Genomic DNA, 16,697 nt, shown 5'->3' on the forward strand with positions numbered 1-16,697 from the left:
AAAGTGAAGCAGGGTGAAAAGGGGAGTGGAGCAAGAGAGGGAAGGAGGGGAAAGAAAAGGGAGAAAGGAGGGAAAGAGGGAGAGGGGAGTGAGGGGTGAACCTCCTGCAAGACATAAATAGCTGAATGAGGACTTGGATCCTCGCAGTCACTATTCCCGACAGCCACCATCCGTCGCTCTACTCTCCCCTTCTCCTCACCACCAGGCCTCCTCTCACCTCATCTGCTGCAGCCCTTCATTCATCTGGAACCCTGAGCAAAAATCAGTGAGTAGTCTCTGCACCACATCTTCTTCCTGTCTCCACATGACAGTACAGAGATATGATGCTCACATCTGGAAGACTGCGTTCAACGGTTTGCACGAATTATTAGAAAAGACAGATGTGTTATAGAAGGCTACTAAGCAAGTGTGTTTAATTACTGGTGCGGAGGAAATGTATGCAATCCGATTGAAGCAAAAACAAATTCAGAGAGAGTAAGCAAACACATGACAATGAAGTGTGGAACTATAAAATTAGTGCTGCAGTGAAATGCAAACAACTGCCAACAAACATTAAACACATCCTGCTCCCCTTTGTGCAATCGCTTGTGCACTTCCTTTCATTTAATCGAAATTTAAAATAAGATTAGGAACTACTTTTGCCAGTATTTAAATGGATATGCATTCTCTGTGTTAAGCTGACATTACTCAGTTAAGAGGTTTACCTGATGAATCAATATAACAAAACTGTATATCACTCTATGTGCATGCATTTCATATATTTACTGGTTAGATGCATGGATGTGCTTCATAGAAACCGAATGCAGGTCCCACAGGGGGGAATTTGAACACCTGATTAATCAGGGACATGAGAGAGAAGACATACACATTCAGGAGTGGTTGAAAGAGTTCAGGCATGTTGCAGGATGGGAGCCCTGCTGCTGTTCCCTGCCTGGAGCATTAAAATACAGGTTAGACATATGACATAACAAGGCAGGAAGTCAGCTTGCATTTACATGTAAATTAATACAATACCTCTTTCTGCCAATCCTACACTTTTGAACTGACTTCACAAGTCCAAACAGTGGAAAAACAGTGGATAAAGTTTAAAAAATTAGAGTAAGAGTAAAAATTTCCCCTCTGACTCACATGTCCCTCTTGAACACAACACTATTGCAGCAGCCAAATAGATTGCCCTTTTGGCATTTCTCATTGTCATGCACCAAATCTGACAGGGAAAGAACAACTTCAAGCAAAGACCTCAAAACAAATAAAACAAAAGAAAACCAACTGCAAATTAGACTGTTCCAAAGCCTGAACCAGTGTGTGATTTTTCTGATTTCTTTCTCCTCGTTTTTATATGCCTTCCTCAGGTCCTTTGTCCTCCCCAAAAATAAGCCTTCATTATCATGGACACCACACGGAACATCCTCTCCATCTCTGAGACACTCTATCACCTCGTCATCATGATGTTGACACTAGGCCAAGGTGTTCGGTCAATGCCTGTTCCTACTGACATCCCCATGTGCACAGCCTCGGAACCTGCACAGTACAGGCTAACATTCACTGGCAAGTGGTCTCAGGCAGCCTTCCCTAAACAGTATCCTGTCTACCGTCCCCCTGCACAGTGGTCAAACGTTATTGGTAAGTCCAGGGCAAGCTGCTGTCGAGTTGTATTCTCATTGGTCACAGTACTGGCAGCAGATGTGGAAGGCTATACTGACTGGTTGAGTAACAGAAGGCTACACTAGAAAAGTATATGCAAAGCAATCCAGGGAAGAATGCCGTGACTGGTCAGCATACAGGAAGTTACTAGCAAACGCCTCCCATTGAATGCAACAAATGATTGTCAATGAAGATGCAGTTTTCTCAGTATTTTTTGAGATATAAACTGTCTAATGCAGCTTAAATGCATCTCTAACACCTGCAGACTAATAACAATACAACAATAACCTGCTGCAGCATCTAACTTCCTTTCCCTTTCTCTCTGCTCTTAGGGGTAACTCACAGCTCTGACTATCACATCTGGCAACGTAATGAGTTTGCCAGCAATGGAGTGAGGGAGTTTGCTGAAAAAGGAGAGGCCTGGACGCTCATGAAGGAAGTTGAGGAGGCTGGCGAGCGCATCCAAAGCGTTTATGGGATCTTCTCCACTCCAGCTGTTGTGGGAGGCACAGGCCAGATGAACACTGAGCTTGAGGTCTTCGCCAGGCACTCCTATGTAAGTCACTCAACACCTTGTTTCCCTCAGGGTGAGGGCATTAAGTATGTCAAAGGCCTTTTCTGATGAGTCAATATACATAACAAGGTGATGCGATGCTTTCCTTCGCTGAGCTTGGGAGAAATAAAGAATCTCTTGTTAAAGGCACAGGTTGCAATTTCCACCACTACGGTTCTCTCAAACGAAACAATGAAAACAAAACATGCAGTTTGACGACAGAGCATGAGATCATCTTCATTACTGAACAATAACAACTGTCATGAAAATCTATGTGCAGTGACTCAGACAGCTATGTTTACAGCCAAGGTAACGTTTTGAAGTTTTATCCGCGTGATGTTGAGTTATGTTAGCAGAATTCCTTCTCTCTCTGCCTCTCATCCTCGAAGTTATAGTAACAGGCAACCAAATGAAACACCCCAAAAAAAAAAAACATAGTTGGAAATATCTGGGGATAATGTAAGTACGTAATGCAATAAAATATACAACAAAGTTCACGTCACTTTTAGACAATTTACTGAGTAAATGTTACATAGTTTATGTGCAGCTTTCTTCCTCAGATAAAATAACATTTAACTAGACACAGATTAAAATTTCCATTTCGACCACATTATAAACTTAACTGTTTGTTATCACTCAATGTCTGTTGTTGTTGCTGTCTGTTGCTGCTTTACTGGAACCAGTTCAACTTACCACCTACCACACTTACTGTAGCTGCACAGTGTATCATTATAATATACAGTTTGCGTGCATTCACTACAAATAAGTGTTTTAAACTAGACAAGCAAAAACCATGACCGTGAGTATCAGCCAAAATTATAAAAAAATGAGCCCAGGGTTGTAAAAAAACCTTAAAGCTATAAGTTAACGTCCCAAGTGTCTCTTTAGCCATGTAATAAGTTGTCATACTACTGCTAATTGTTGATCATAAAAGCACTGGAATAAAAGAAAGAGAGCTGCATTATACATTTTTTACTAGGTTGATGTGGAAAAGCAGTTAATGCCACTATAAAACCAGCTCCAGAGTGTTTTTTCCCCCAATATGCTGCTCCCTAAAGACAGCTTTTGAAAATGTAGCAAGCCTAATTTATGTCTCCATAAATTATGTAAAACTCTGCAGGGGTTGACTGTTCAACTTCCTACTGTGTCTGCCTAGCTAATAAAGTTAACCAACTGCAATGTCAGGCTTGGACAAGTGAAGGTGTATATTAGAGGTGAGAGAAATGGAAAAAGGCTAGCTGGACATAGAAGAAGTCCACTTATATAAAACAAGTTTTAGTCTACTACAGGAATAACATCACGTGTAAGGAGGCGGATGAGTTATTGGACTACGAATCCCCACTATGATAATGCACACCTGTACATGAACACATTATAGCAGGGTGAAATATAGTACATTATCATATGATATACAGTACACATGACATTTTGGTTTATTAAAAGGAGAATTGTACTACATTTCACATGCAAAGAGTTGCATAAAGTCTTTGGGAGCTTCACATAGTCTAATAAATTACCTTAAGTTATGTCACTTGAGTCAGCGTTGGTTGGGTAAGAAGATTGTAAAAATCTGTAGGCCACTGTTCATTTCTTCTTAAGGTTACATTAGCTGATAATACTTTTTTAAAACTGCCCATCTCCAGTCCAACAAAGTTGAAGCTAAGGAAAGCTTAGGAGTACTTCTAATTTCTTTCTTGACTGAATGATATAAGGATGTTTTGTAGCCAAAAAATACTGGAGAATAAGAACTATTTTCCATTTTCTTTCCCACCAATCTCTTTCACCTCTTCTCTCTCTCTCCTTATCTCCTTCCTTCTCTCTGATCCACCTCCTCATTTCCCTCTGTTTGTCTTTTTTTCCTCTCGCTATGCTCCATCTCCCTCCCCACGCTCTACTTCCTCTTCTCAATCCGCAGCTGTCGTTTATCGTCCGGATCGTTCCAAGTCCGGACTGGTTTGTGGGCGTGGATAGTGTTGACCTGTGTGACGGCGACCACTGGAAAGACAGTGTGTCGATGGATCTTTTCCCCTACGATGCAGGAACTGACAGTGGGTTCACTTTCTCCTCCCCCAACTTTGAGACCATTCCACAGGATAAAATCACACAGGTGGGTCAACCAGAGCCAAGTGCAACATCCATCAGTCCAGAGTCAAATATCAGTAACTGTGGCAACAGTGACATGAACTTTTAACTTGACTCGCAGCGTTAGCAAGAAAGCGCACATTGCTTTATAATGACGTTTCACTGAACACAGAAGAAGCAAAGTGTACTCAATTTGTAAACAGGAGACAAAATAAATGCCTTAAAGACACATCTTGTGTCTACTGGGTTGTTTCATCCTTGATATGTAATGTCTTAAAACATACACTTTGCACATGGGGGACAATATAAACTACTATTATTATTACCATCTGAAAACCATTGCCATGGGGACTGTGGTACCCTAAAGAGTCAACGCATTAAGATCTTGTTTAAAATCATGCATTCCTTTCACATTTCACATGAGTAAAAATGAAAAGGATGTTGCTACAAATTCTGACACCTACTTTCACCTCCAGTTAATCACCGTATATTCACTGGTATTCCTTGTCTATGTTCCCCTGCACAGATCACGTCGTCCTTCCCGAGCCACCCTGCCAACTCCTTCTTCTACCCGCGCCTAAAGCATCTGCCACCCATTGCCAAGGTAATGCTGACCAAGATAAAGAAGACCAATCAGATCATCAGCCTGCCTGTGGAGCCCACCCAGTCCAACCAACTGCCAACAGGAAACGAGATCGAAGACAAGCTCATAAGTAAGGCTGAGAAACATAAACACACACTGTGGTATATTCTTGAGTATGAGACACTCACATGATGGCAGTAATCACTTTAACAAATGGCTTCTCCTAACTAGTAAAAGAAAAAATTGTGCTGTACTGTAATTATATTAAGTTAGTATTATATTGGCCAGATGTTTGGATCAAAACAACCCTGCATTGAAACAACAGAGGGGGCTGCACTGATACAAGTGTGGTGAGCCAAGAAGTCCAATTAGAGTAACAGTAACAGACATTTAAAGCATTAATATATTCCAAAACACTGCACAACAGTTTATTACTGACAAACAGGATTATACACTCTGCAAAGTTTTATGACAGACAAAATGGCAGCTTTCATCATGACATTGCCAAGATAAGCAGTGGAAAGTGATACTACAAAATGACCCTGCAGGAATGTGTACTTACATGTATTTGTCGTGTCACCTTGCAGCAAAAGCTGTACCAGCTTTTCTGTGTTGCAGTTTTTGGTCACTAGTAGTGCTGTGACTCAGTGTTTTCAAGATAGTGTTTTATGTTGCACACGTGCAAGTAAGCAGACAACAAGGTAGCTTTGAAGTCACAATATCCAGGAGCAAAACTCAAACATGAATGTAGTTTAGTTTCAAGACAAGAAAGAAAAAATAAAACTACATAACTGACACAATGTTTTGAAATATGGCCTAACGAGATCAACATGCAAACCACGTTTGCATCCACCACTCCAACCCTGAACTCCCTCAATTCCATCTGCACTGAACAAATAACATACATATTTAAAAGTCAAAAAATCTATGTGTTACATACTACGTATAATATATGCTCTAAACTGTGTGAAATACAGATGTTGAGTTTCCCACGATGCAAGGAGCTTTGGTCTTAGTCTTTTGCTGATTCAAATTAAAGCATTTGGGAACCATTACAGCCCACACACAAACTCAATGTCTTCCAACAAGAAACCAAAGAGGCCAAGTGAGGGGAGGGCATCACAAAATACCAGGGGCACATCTGGCATCCAGTGGAATAGTATGAAGATGAGAGACTGAGAAAGTGAACTAGTATTTTCAGAAAACTATGCAGAAATTATGTAAAGCAAAGTTGACTTGGTCATGAGTCAAAATAGAATGCAGACACGCGTTTTAACAAGAGCTGGATCCATAAGGCGAAGCTGGATTTACTTAATGTTTGTTGTCAGACTGTTAAATTTTAAGACTCCCTGTTGTACAGATTAGTGGTAACAGTAAAAAAGCCAAACTGCAAAAAGGACTGGAAAGACAGCTTGGAAAAATACATATGAAGATTGTGTCAAACTACAAGTAAAGCTGTAGCAGTCAAACAAGTTGTCCATGTGACTGATGTTCTCCAATATGACAAAAAGGGGAAAATAACCTTTTATAAAAATACACTTAACTACAAAAAATCTAAACAGATGACTTGACCAAGAAAGGTTTCTTGGGTGGCGGGGGAAAGATGGCGTGTCAACCTGGCAGTGCTCTAATCACATTCAGAGTTCAGGGTGACTGTAAAGGTTTGACTCAGCAATGCAGACTACAAGTACGTTCCCATGACTACCCATCAACAAACAACGGAGTAGGGGCCAACAATCTGTTGGGGTTTCCTGCCTTGATCCCAATACTCCATCCTACCCCTCCATCTGTTTATCCTTCCCTCCGTTCATTAATTCCGCCGTCTCTTTTATGCCTTCTCCCCAGGGCTTAAACAATTTTCATGACAGATTAGCAATCACCTGCTCTAGACTGTATCTACAATACAATATCTCGGTGAAGTTAGATAAATGTGCTTTTTAATAGCATTGTTATTATAACGTTATCCTTCCCTCTGTGCTTAATGACTACAAATGACGGAGGGAGATTTGACTTGCTTGTTCCATCCCTCCACCCGACTATCTATCCTTGTAGCTTCCGTACCAGCTCCAGTCCTTCTGCTTTTCTACTTTTTAACAGACAACTGAGTCTGTGATACATATCAGCTGTAAACAAGTTCACATCAAGGTTGGCCAAGGAAGTCAGCAAGTTCACAACGCTGAAGAAGTGGCTGAACATATATCGGAGCTGAAATGGTTGAAAAGGCAGCTCCCTGTACTCAGTCCTCATAGACAGCTGACTCATTAAATGGAAGAGTTGTTTGCGAGCACAGTCAGCCAAAAAAATAAAGAAAGAAATAAATAAAAAAGACACAAAAAATGAAGTGTAAAAAATTCAGAGCCATAATCAAATGTAACCCCAACAGCACAACCACTTCCAAGAATCTATAACGAGAAGTTATGAGATCATAAAGAGCTACAAGCACAGAACGCCAACATTTACTTCCCTTTCATTATTTTATTCACTTTTTTAAAGACAAATAAGGGTTTAAGAGCAGTGAGCAGACCTATTATGACTAACTCCTGTCCTTTCCATTTAAACCTATAAAAGGAAACACAAATGTCAACCATTGCTACTTCCAAACCATAGAGAAAAGGGAGAAAAGACGGGCTTGTGCAGGAAACCGATGATTCCGTCAAAATTACAAACCAAAAAGTTATGTTGTTGTGATTAAAATGCTCCCCACTCTCTCTGCAGATACCCCTCTGGACTGCGAGGTTTCTGTGTGGTCTCCTTGGGGCTTGTGCAAAGGCAAGTGTGGAGACTCAGGCGTGCAGCACCGCACACGCTACATCCTAATGCACCCAGCCAACAATGGAGCAGCCTGCCCCCTGCTGGAGGAAGAGAGGAAGTGCTTTCCTGACAACTGCTTATGACTAGGCCAGGAAAGGAGGGAGAAAAAAGAGAGGAAGGAGAGGAGGGAGAAAAAAGACAGGAAAGCCGGGAAAGGGAGGAAAGGACGAAGACAGAGAAACAGTAAAAGGTCTGTGGTGTATTCACATGAGTCATAAAGATTTGGAATCAAACTCCCTTCTTTCCTCCCTGGCCATGCTCTCTTAATGACTAATGTACAAACTGGCTGCCTGACTGTTAAATTGGAAGAGACACACCACAAAAAAAGTCTCATCCTCGGGTTGCATTGATGGATCTGACAGTACTACAGAGGTGTAGTTTGGCTAAAACGGCTATTAGACACCAATTCAGTTTTGGCAGATTATCAAAACTGACCGTGGACAGGACAATGATAAACACAGCCATTCACTGAGAACACATCTCCACATTATAATTGGGTTTAGTTTGATACTTCTGAACGTCACAGACTTTTGTCTGCTGGTTGTGAATTATAACTCCCAGATAAAATAAATTCATATAAATAATGATACCTGATATTTAAGATCTAAGATCCTTACATCCTGGAAATACTCAACAACAACAACAATAATAATAATAAAAAAATCAAAATAATATCACTTTCCTTCAGCACAAGGGAAAACAAGAAGCCCAAATAGTCCCACTGGCAGAAGTATCACTGGCAGAAAAGTGAGTCAGACTTTGAAGTTAATATACAGTGCTATAAACTACGCCACATTTAAAACATACTGTTGACAGACAAGATGTGGTTGTTTTCCAGAAGACAAAGAATATATTTATTGACAGGATTTTAACCTGTAGTGTACAGTATATCAAATCTGAAAGTAATAATTTGTATTCCTGTATGTTAGTGGGTTATGAGTTCAATACAGAAAGTTTTTTTTAGTAAAAAATACTAAATTGTGAAAAAAATGTATGTTGTCTATATGGAAAATAAAGACTAAATACCTTTTTTGTGACCTCACTGATGACTTTTCTGTACGAAAGAAAAACACTACATTGTGCATGTTTTGAGTGCCAACATCACAAAACGTAATAATCGAAGTAACAGTTGTCAGTTAAATTGTTTTCCATTATACAGATTTAAATCCCTTTTAGTACCTCTGCTCAGTTTGACATTTAAATCTGAACCACACATTTGGGCTCCCAAGGTAAAATTACTAACACTGGGGCTTCAGGATCAAATTGAGCGTAGAGAGAAATGCTTTTAACTGGATGACCTGGGTTCAAGCCTCTGTATTGGCTTTAGGATTTGCCCTGATGAAGTGTTGGTCATAAAACGGACAAAATGACCTCACCAAGTATTTAAAACAGTTCACCAAATGTTGATTTAGATTACGAGGCATGAAATCTCCCAGAGCTCACTTCATGCTGTAACACCCAGAGCAGAACATCCCAGTATGAAGCTGGAGTCCCATTTAATAGGCAAAACAGACACAAGTTAAACAAAAACTGACCTCTTTTTCTTTTCCAGAAAAAGTCTCTTGCCTTGAAAGTTTCTCGACAAGACAATTTATGACAAAAAATGACTTATTAGTGAACAACATTTGCACAGAACACAGAAACCATGCTGCAGAAGACAGACTGTGATGAACAACGCATTATGGGGTACATAGGAACTAGTTCAGGTTAGCTCATAGATAAAAACTGTGAAAATTATCATATATGGTGCCCCTGCAATGATGTTATAATTTCAAACAAACAACAAGATCAATCTCTTGCAGCAGGAAAGTGTTAAAATGGCAGAAAGAAATGTATGAACTGACTGAGAGACTGAATTATGAATTATGTGGTTCATGGTGAATTGCAGATTGTTTGTATTACTACAAGATATTACATATCTTGCAACAATACAGAGTGAGACACACTTTTGCAGACACGGTACAAATCAATTGGAGTTTAAAACCAAATCTATTTTAATGGCAGGACTATTACACTTACTGATTTAGTATTTGCACTTTCTCTAAAGCTACTGAAGTGTGGGAAATCTGACTCTTTGCTTACTCTGAGGAATAACAACTTTTGCAGATGTTAAATATGAGAAGGGTTCATCCAGTGTGTGGGGCTTTACTTTATAATGACCTCATACGGGGTAAGCAAATGGCCACTACTGTTTTGATTACAACTGCCCCTCAGTTTCCAAAGATTTGGACTTTGTTGCACACTGTAGTCACAGACATGGTGACACTGCTAATCCCTACTGCTTAGAGGCAAAGTTCACCCCAAAATCAAAAATACATTTTTCTCCCTCTTATCCGTTGTCCTATTTAGCCCATCCAGATTGCTTTGGTGTGAGCTGTAGAGTTTTGGAGATATTGGCTGAACGTAGAGCAGGCCCCAAAGGTCTTACTGTATTATACTGACAGGGAGATATTTTCTGCACAATGGCATCAGAAATATAGCATGTGCCAGGTACGCATTTTGAAAGGTCACGGTGCAACTCCTTCCATGTTGGTATGCACACTGTGGGATTATCAGTTCATCAGTGGGCAAATGGTCACTCCCACTTATTCAATGTTCTCAGCAGCCTTGCAACTGGCTCCCAGGTTAACCAGTCACCAGTCATGACCAGAATGTCTCGTCACACAAAGCCACAAAGCAGCACCTGCGAGTTTCTCACACCGTCTCCCTCCACTTTCGGTATATGCTACTAGAACATGAGTCTTTGGCTACAGCTGATGAAAAATACCTCAATCTTGAGTTAGAATTACAAAAAAGCCATTTGGAACTACAGAACAAATATCTGGTCACTGTCAAGCGTATTGTAATTTAATAGCCCATTGTTAACTGAAAATGAGTTTGCGAGGCACTGGCTTTCTCCTCCAGTGCTACCTGATGTTGGCAGCAGCCATGTATTTTGATCTCGGAGAGCAGGAGGAAAAATGTATCATTGAGGAGATTCCTGTTGACACGCTGGTTACTGGTGAGTCCTGGAGAAAGAATATTTCTCCTGAGTGTCGTTTACAAGCTCAGCAGAGCTAATGAATGTGAAATTAGATTCTTTAAAACTGTATCGTGAATTGCCACCTGAATTTTGAGTCACGCAGTAATGCATTTCCATGACAGCACGGCTCTTATTTCAGCCAGTGCAAAAGTCATTTATGACTTCAAACTGTCCAACAAGCAGTGTATTCATGAATTGCTATGATTTGTTCTGCTTTGAAAATGTAAAGGGGGCTCGACTCACTGTTTTTATAAGCACTAAGTATTCTCTATAATAAGTTCTACAGTAAGTGACAGAGAGAAAAGCATTTGCATACTTCTGTTTTAATAGTAATGTCCATGAATGTATAAATTATTATATTATTTTTAAACACATTATATAATATTACTCATTTTAATCTATTTCGTTATCTCTTCATGCTTAACCTAAGCCTATGGGGTTGTTACCAGCTTGATAATGACGTCGACTACTGATCGAGCGGGACTGCGTATGTGAGTGGACTCATGTGAGACTGTGTCTTACCTTCAGGTTATTTCTTGTTGGAGCCCTGGGATTTGAAGACACTCACTCACTCCCCTCACCTCGGTGTGACTGTGACAGTCAAAGATCCAGACTATGAGGTACTGCACTCAAAGGAGAGGTATATCACCAGGCCAGGGCCACACACACACGTGTATGATGGTACTCAAAAACATGTTGTGGCTGGTTTCCCCATTCACACCAAACTAGGATGAAATGAATTTAACAGAGTTACTTAAGATTAGCACTGTGCAATTTGACTGACGAGAACTTATACGACTGACAGCAAAAGCCTTTGTATCTGTTATTGTATTATAAAATTACTATCTCACGCCCCTTGTTCGACTTTTTCCCCACTCATCTGATGTGCTATCAATATGAAAAAAAAAACAAAACAAAAAAACTACAGATTTTCAGCTCAAATTCAACAAACAACGAATGGATATCTGCTGCATAATATATTAAATTAACTAAATTAAAAATAGCCATTTTGTTGACCCCTAGCTAAAAAAATGATGGACTAACAAAGTGTTTCTCCTCCTCTCTAGGTTCAGATGTCCAAACGATATGGTAAATTCGGTAAATTCACCTTTACAGCTCACGCCTCTGGTCAGCACTACCTTTGCTTCCAAACCAACTCCACAAGGTTTGCTGTGTTTGCCGGAGAGAAGCTGGTGAGACCTATGACCTATGAACACAAGCAAAATTAATTTAACAAAGGGAAGAACTGCAGCAGCGCATACAGAACGAAAGACAGCATTAGAACAATCAATCACAGTCTGTAAATTGCATGCAGACTAATCAGAGATCTTTGAAGAAAAAAAACAATCTAATTTACCTCTATTTTGTTGCTCAGAAGCTACATTTGGATGTTCAGATGGGAGAGCACTCGACTGACCCCAGCACTGAAAACACCAAAGACAACTTGGAGATTCTGGAGAGCAACCTCAAGCACCTCATAGATCAGATGATGCACATCGCCAGACAGCAGGAGTACCAGAGGGTAATTCAGTATTTTACTCTACTGCCTGCAAACATGAACAAGCCCAGGTTATTATATGAGAGTACACGTGGGTACAGCGCACAACCTGTTAACCACCACAAAATCATGCTCTGAATATTATGTTAGTAAATTATATTAATCCTGTTAAGAGATATAATTCAGTCTAAGCTGAAATAATTCTTACAGCATGTCATGTCTTCAAAATGTAAAAACAAAAATTGAGAAATGATTTCTATGTTTTCCATTTCCTCCTCTGACTCAGGAGAAAGAGGAGGTGTTTCGGCAGATCAGTGAGGACACCAACAGTAAAGTGCTATGGTGGGCCGTGGTGCAGACTTCTCTTCTGCTGTCCGTTGGTTTCTGGCAGATGAAACGACTCAAAGACTTCTTCATCGCCAAGAAGCTGGTCTGATGATGACCTGTGACGAGTCAACTCTAAGTGTGATGACCTTATAACATTATGTGTAGTGTCATGTCCGTATCTGTCTCAGTGCATTTACTGTTGGCTGATAAACACATAAGATAAACACAAGGTCTGTACAGATGGTTAAGTGGTCATGGGGTACAGAATTAACATTATGTATGGCCGAAATAATGATGTTTGAAAAACAAGTTTAAGGATATGAGACAGTTTTGAAATAAATCCACTGCACTACTTTTTAAATGTTAAAGAATATGAACAATCTTGCCCAATGCAATATTTACTATAATTTTAATTCTTATTCTTTTTGTCACCTTCTCCTTCTCTTCTTTTTATTCTTCAACTCTGAAACTGATAAGCACCAGTGTTTGTGTCTTGTGCATAACAACAACACAGGATGTAAAATAATAAAAGTCGGTTGTTTTTCTGATTATTTCCCTCTTGAACCATAAGCATGATGAATTAAACAGCTTTTGCGCATGATTTACCTCATGATCAAATAATACACAAGCTTTATTTGAGGTTCAATGGTCCAGCGAACAAAGATCGTCTTGCCTGCCTATAAAGGTTAAATTAGCGATCAAACGTTAGTTACGTTGCTTTTAACATCATTTAGGTGAGCTAACATAGTGTGAAAACCAACGTCGTTATGTGCAGTCGTTAGCTATTTCAGATACTTGACATATGCTTCAGATTATTACAGGGTAGCAGCGTACATTGAGGTACGTTACACTGCAGGCCGCAGATCCATCATTTAGCCGGCTAGCTAGAAGCTAACGTTAGCTTCACTTGTAGTGGGATACCCAAGGTAAGGCAATAAATCTACATGCGAGTTACTGAACTGTAAGAAGCTGTTAGCCTGTTTTAAAGTTCTCCCAAACTTAAAAGAGACACAGAAAATGGTTTAAAGTACTCAATGAAGGTGGCAGTTGTGTTGTCACTTGGCTAAACTTGTTAATGCTAAGTAAACCCACTACACAGTAGCCACGACGAGTTAAGCTAGCAAAGCTCGCTTATTAACTTAGCTAATCGTATCTTGCAGGTCTTCAAATGTCAACCTGGGTGTGCTGTAACTCCTGCTTCCGTCCCTACAATGCTGACCGAAATCTGGCTGTCACAGACTGTGGCCATATCATCTGTAACGTCTGTTATCAGAGAGGTAGACAAAAGAAATTAGAATATAAACAACAGTCAAAACAATCACTTTTAGGAGTGTTGTGCTGTGTTGAGGATGTATTGTGAAGTTCAGTACCAGACCTTCACCTCAGTCGTACTATGCCTCCAGCCTCAGTCAAGGGCAAGCGTGATTACATAGGGACATCTGTTGGATTTGAAGGGTTATTGCACAGCTGATGACTCAGTTTTGACACCGGGTGTGCTCAAGCCAGGAGGTTCTAAATAAGCTTTTCTATGCTTAAGTCCTCTCAAAACACACAAATTAGTTCTCCTCTAAATAAACTTTCCCAGAGGAAACCACATTCAGTGTTTGATGTTACGCTGGTTTTGATGTTGTTCTTGGCCATTGTTATGTTACAGTGGAGGGAGTGAAACCTCCGATCCACTCGTGTTCTGACAGTGAGTACTTCTCATTATACCCTCAGATGAAATAAGAGTGAAATTTCACAAATTGACATTGGATAAGGGACCTCCTGAGGTACTCCTGGGGGTCTCTCAGTCCCCCTTTGAGAGACACTGAACGTATTCACAAGCCGCGGGTTTATTCCCAATAAGTGTAATCTCATTAAAAACTCTATAAGGTTCAGTTATATTTTAATTTACTCTGGCATGCAGGGTTAGACCCAGTGGTCACAGTTCAGTAATTCTGGATCTTGCCTATAAGCACTATGAGAATCCCTTTTTCTTCAGTTGCTGTATTGGGTTCAGAGCCTACATATCTTTTATTCAGTGTGAGCCTAAAAAGACCATGCATTTATTTTGCTGCTTTGCAATTGTGTCAGTATGAAATTGCATGTTTTCAGGCAAACCAGATGAATGTCTAATATGCTACGCCCAATGCCAAATAGCTCTTCTGTCTGACGAAGTAAGCATTTTTCTTTTCATTGAATAGAAATCCTTTGGTGGGATAATCACACAAATAATCAGACTTTATATAATTTTATGGTCCTGCTGTTATTACAGTCACGTGAAATGTTTCTTTTCTATTTTTTCAGAGCAACTCACAAGTGAAGGCTATGTTCACAGACATCAGCGTTCTGGCATCCAAACACTTGGCAGAAATCAGCAAAGTTTGGTTATTTCCTAACTTCACATCATAAGATATTGGAATATTAGAAATGTAGTTAACATTAGAAAATATTAACTGCTTTTATCAGTTCAGCATTTAATTCTGTTTCAGCCAGTACAAGATGGTTTGTTCAAAAAGCTGTTGTGCGGCTTGTGCGCACTGCAGTCTTTACATTACATTGTTTATTGACTTTTCTCAGGTTCTCGATTTCCAGGCACACCATCAAAAGAGACTGACAAACTATTACCAAGAAAGGGTGAGAGACATCCCTGTTGCTGCAGTAGGTGTTTGATGTGTGTGTGTGTCTCTTTGAGGGTTTGCAGTTCTTCACTTGGCAGGTAATTTGGCAGGCATTTTTTGGTTCAATTCCATTAATTTTGCTACGTAGAAAACGCGTGTGACAGGATTTTTTTTAAGCTCACCAACCATATTGGAAGTATGATTCAATTAGATTCCTATTTTATTAGCTACCTATTAAAATAGATAAAGCAGCTCTTACAGTATGATATAGTGACACCTGCAGTAGTAGTGCACCACTAACCATATGATCAACTGCAGAGTGGGAAACAAGATGAGGTTTTAGTCCAGATGAGGGAGGAAAGGCAGCACATGACAGCGTAAGCGAAAGAGATTTATAAGCATTTTCATACACATTTCAAAATTGCATTTTACGAAAAGTATTTTATTTTTTCCCTTTTTAAAGGATGCTCAATGAGCAGAGTGCCTACATTACTAAACTGGAAAACTCTCTTCAGCAACAGAGGTACAGCATTTCCGTTCAAAGATAAACATGTCAGATGTAGACATACATGCTGGTGTTATGATAATGTCATCCTTGGTTTTTACTGAGTATCGTTTGTGCATTACAGTTTTGTTGTTTTGATGTTTTTTGGGCTGTCTGTTTGCTTGTAAATTCGATCTTTCACTGGCACATTTGTCAAACTGTCCTAATCTGTGCAAATTTGAACTGTTCCAAAAACCTAACCGTCCTGAAGCATTTAGCTCACGCCTCTTTCATTCTTTGTATCATATCTTATACTGTGTGGCCATGCATCAGTGATCATGATGCTCATGAAATAAAAGACTAGTAGTAAAAGCTGTAGTGATTTTGAAATAAATGTCGGTGGTGTGTGCCTCTTTGGATTCGGCAGCGCCTTAGCATATAAAGTTATTGAGGACCAAGCTGGCTGTTATGCCTCACCTCTCACTAGGTGTCACTCCTGGCCTGTTACAGCCACAAACACGACTGCAAGATTGTTTGTCTTGCTTGAGCACACCTTGAAGGAGAAAGGTTCACCCACACTCTCAATATGTTCTAAGCAGCTGTGACTGTTTTGTTGGAACTAATTAATCTTCTTACTGTTCTCACTCAGAGCCAAAGTTTCATCAGTCCCTCACCCGAGCCACAGTTCCCATGCGTCACATGGACAAAACCCGGGTAAACAGTAAACTGATGATTGGATGTCACTGCTGTATTGATCACTGTATTGGTGTCTGATCAGACAGCCTCCTCAGTGTAAGACACTTATTTAATCTAAACACCAGGACCTGCCATTCACATTTTCATAAATATTAACATTTCATTATACTAATGAAATCCAAATCCAAACTGGCTTTCGTCCAAGTCAGGAACATTTTCTGATTGTATCCAAGTCAAAACTGAGACCAAAATACATCAGTATTCTTCACACTGTTGTCTTTAAGTTGCTCACAGTAAGATTCAATTTTACTTGAACCACTTGATACAGTCCTTTGGATTTAGAAAATTTTGAAATGTGATATGAAAACCCAAATTTGGCATTATTTACTGTTAT

At 39.8% G+C, this 16,697-nt stretch overlaps 2 protein-coding genes and 2 long non-coding RNA genes across 10 annotated transcripts in view; 3 read left to right on the top strand and 1 right to left on the bottom strand.

Moving 5' to 3' along the window:
* Nucleotides 1-13,999, bottom strand: part of LOC124067922 — a 30,157-nt gene extending 16,158 nt beyond the window's left edge. Inside the window, exons 1-5 of one of the 7 annotated variants that reach the window (XR_006844841.1) lie at nucleotides 13,843-13,930; nucleotides 12,053-12,242; nucleotides 11,804-11,902; nucleotides 11,218-11,420; nucleotides 10,584-10,681 (exon numbers count right to left, since the gene is read on the bottom strand). This is a non-coding gene — a long non-coding RNA (uncharacterized LOC124067922). Of the gene's footprint in view, nucleotides 1-9,343; nucleotides 10,682-11,217; nucleotides 11,421-11,803; nucleotides 11,903-12,052; nucleotides 12,243-13,475; nucleotides 13,683-13,842 lie in introns of those variants that run through there. The other 6 variants (XR_006844837.1, XR_006844839.1, XR_006844836.1 and 3 more) reach the window with 6 other exon arrangements.
* Nucleotides 120-8,715, top strand: spon2b (spondin 2b, extracellular matrix protein). The gene is made up of 6 exons (XM_046405711.1): nucleotides 120-265; nucleotides 1,353-1,623; nucleotides 1,977-2,200; nucleotides 4,113-4,304; nucleotides 4,806-4,992; nucleotides 7,578-8,715. The coding sequence occupies exons 2-6, from the start codon at nucleotides 1,389-1,391 to the stop codon at nucleotides 7,754-7,756; spliced, it is 1,017 nt and encodes a 338-aa protein (XP_046261667.1). The 5' UTR covers nucleotides 120-265; nucleotides 1,353-1,388; the 3' UTR covers nucleotides 7,757-8,715.
* On the top strand, nucleotides 10,545-12,640 carry si:ch211-255i20.3 (transmembrane emp24 domain-containing protein 11). The gene is made up of 5 exons (XM_046405712.1): nucleotides 10,545-10,674; nucleotides 11,224-11,315; nucleotides 11,763-11,888; nucleotides 12,071-12,217; nucleotides 12,480-12,640. The coding sequence occupies exons 1-5, from the start codon at nucleotides 10,545-10,547 to the stop codon at nucleotides 12,627-12,629; spliced, it is 645 nt and encodes a 214-aa protein (XP_046261668.1). The 3' UTR covers nucleotides 12,630-12,640.
* LOC124067924 lies at nucleotides 13,001-16,244 on the top strand. The gene is made up of 5 exons (XR_006844842.1): nucleotides 13,001-13,446; nucleotides 13,681-14,884; nucleotides 15,083-15,139; nucleotides 15,442-15,500; nucleotides 15,587-16,244. It is a non-coding gene; the product is annotated as an uncharacterized LOC124067924 (long non-coding RNA).
* The last annotated feature ends 453 nt before the right edge of the window (nucleotides 16,245-16,697 follow it).

This window comes from Scatophagus argus, chromosome 12 (assembly GCF_020382885.2).
Source record: "Scatophagus argus isolate fScaArg1 chromosome 12, fScaArg1.pri, whole genome shotgun sequence".
Taxonomy (NCBI): domain Eukaryota; kingdom Metazoa; phylum Chordata; class Actinopteri; family Scatophagidae; genus Scatophagus; species Scatophagus argus.

Excerpts from the sequence above, each read along its gene's own strand:
- spon2b (XM_046405711.1), top strand. The coding sequence starts at position 1,389 with ATGGACACCACACGGAACATCCTCTCCATCTCTGAGACACTCTATCAC. Across the intron at positions 2,201-4,112 it reads TCTTCGCCAGGCACTCCTAT|CTGTCGTTTATCGTCCGGAT; the intron begins GTAAGTCACTCA and ends CTCAATCCGCAG. Across the intron at positions 4,305-4,805 it reads CACAGGATAAAATCACACAG|ATCACGTCGTCCTTCCCGAG; the intron begins GTGGGTCAACCA and ends TCCCCTGCACAG.
- si:ch211-255i20.3 (XM_046405712.1), top strand. The coding sequence starts at position 10,545 with ATGAGTTTGCGAGGCACTGGCTTTCTCCTCCAGTGCTACCTGATGTTG. Across the intron at positions 10,675-11,223 it reads TGTTGACACGCTGGTTACTG|GTTATTTCTTGTTGGAGCCC; the intron begins GTGAGTCCTGGA and ends TCTTACCTTCAG. Across the intron at positions 11,316-11,762 it reads TCAAAGATCCAGACTATGAG|GTTCAGATGTCCAAACGATA; the intron begins GTACTGCACTCA and ends CCTCCTCTCTAG.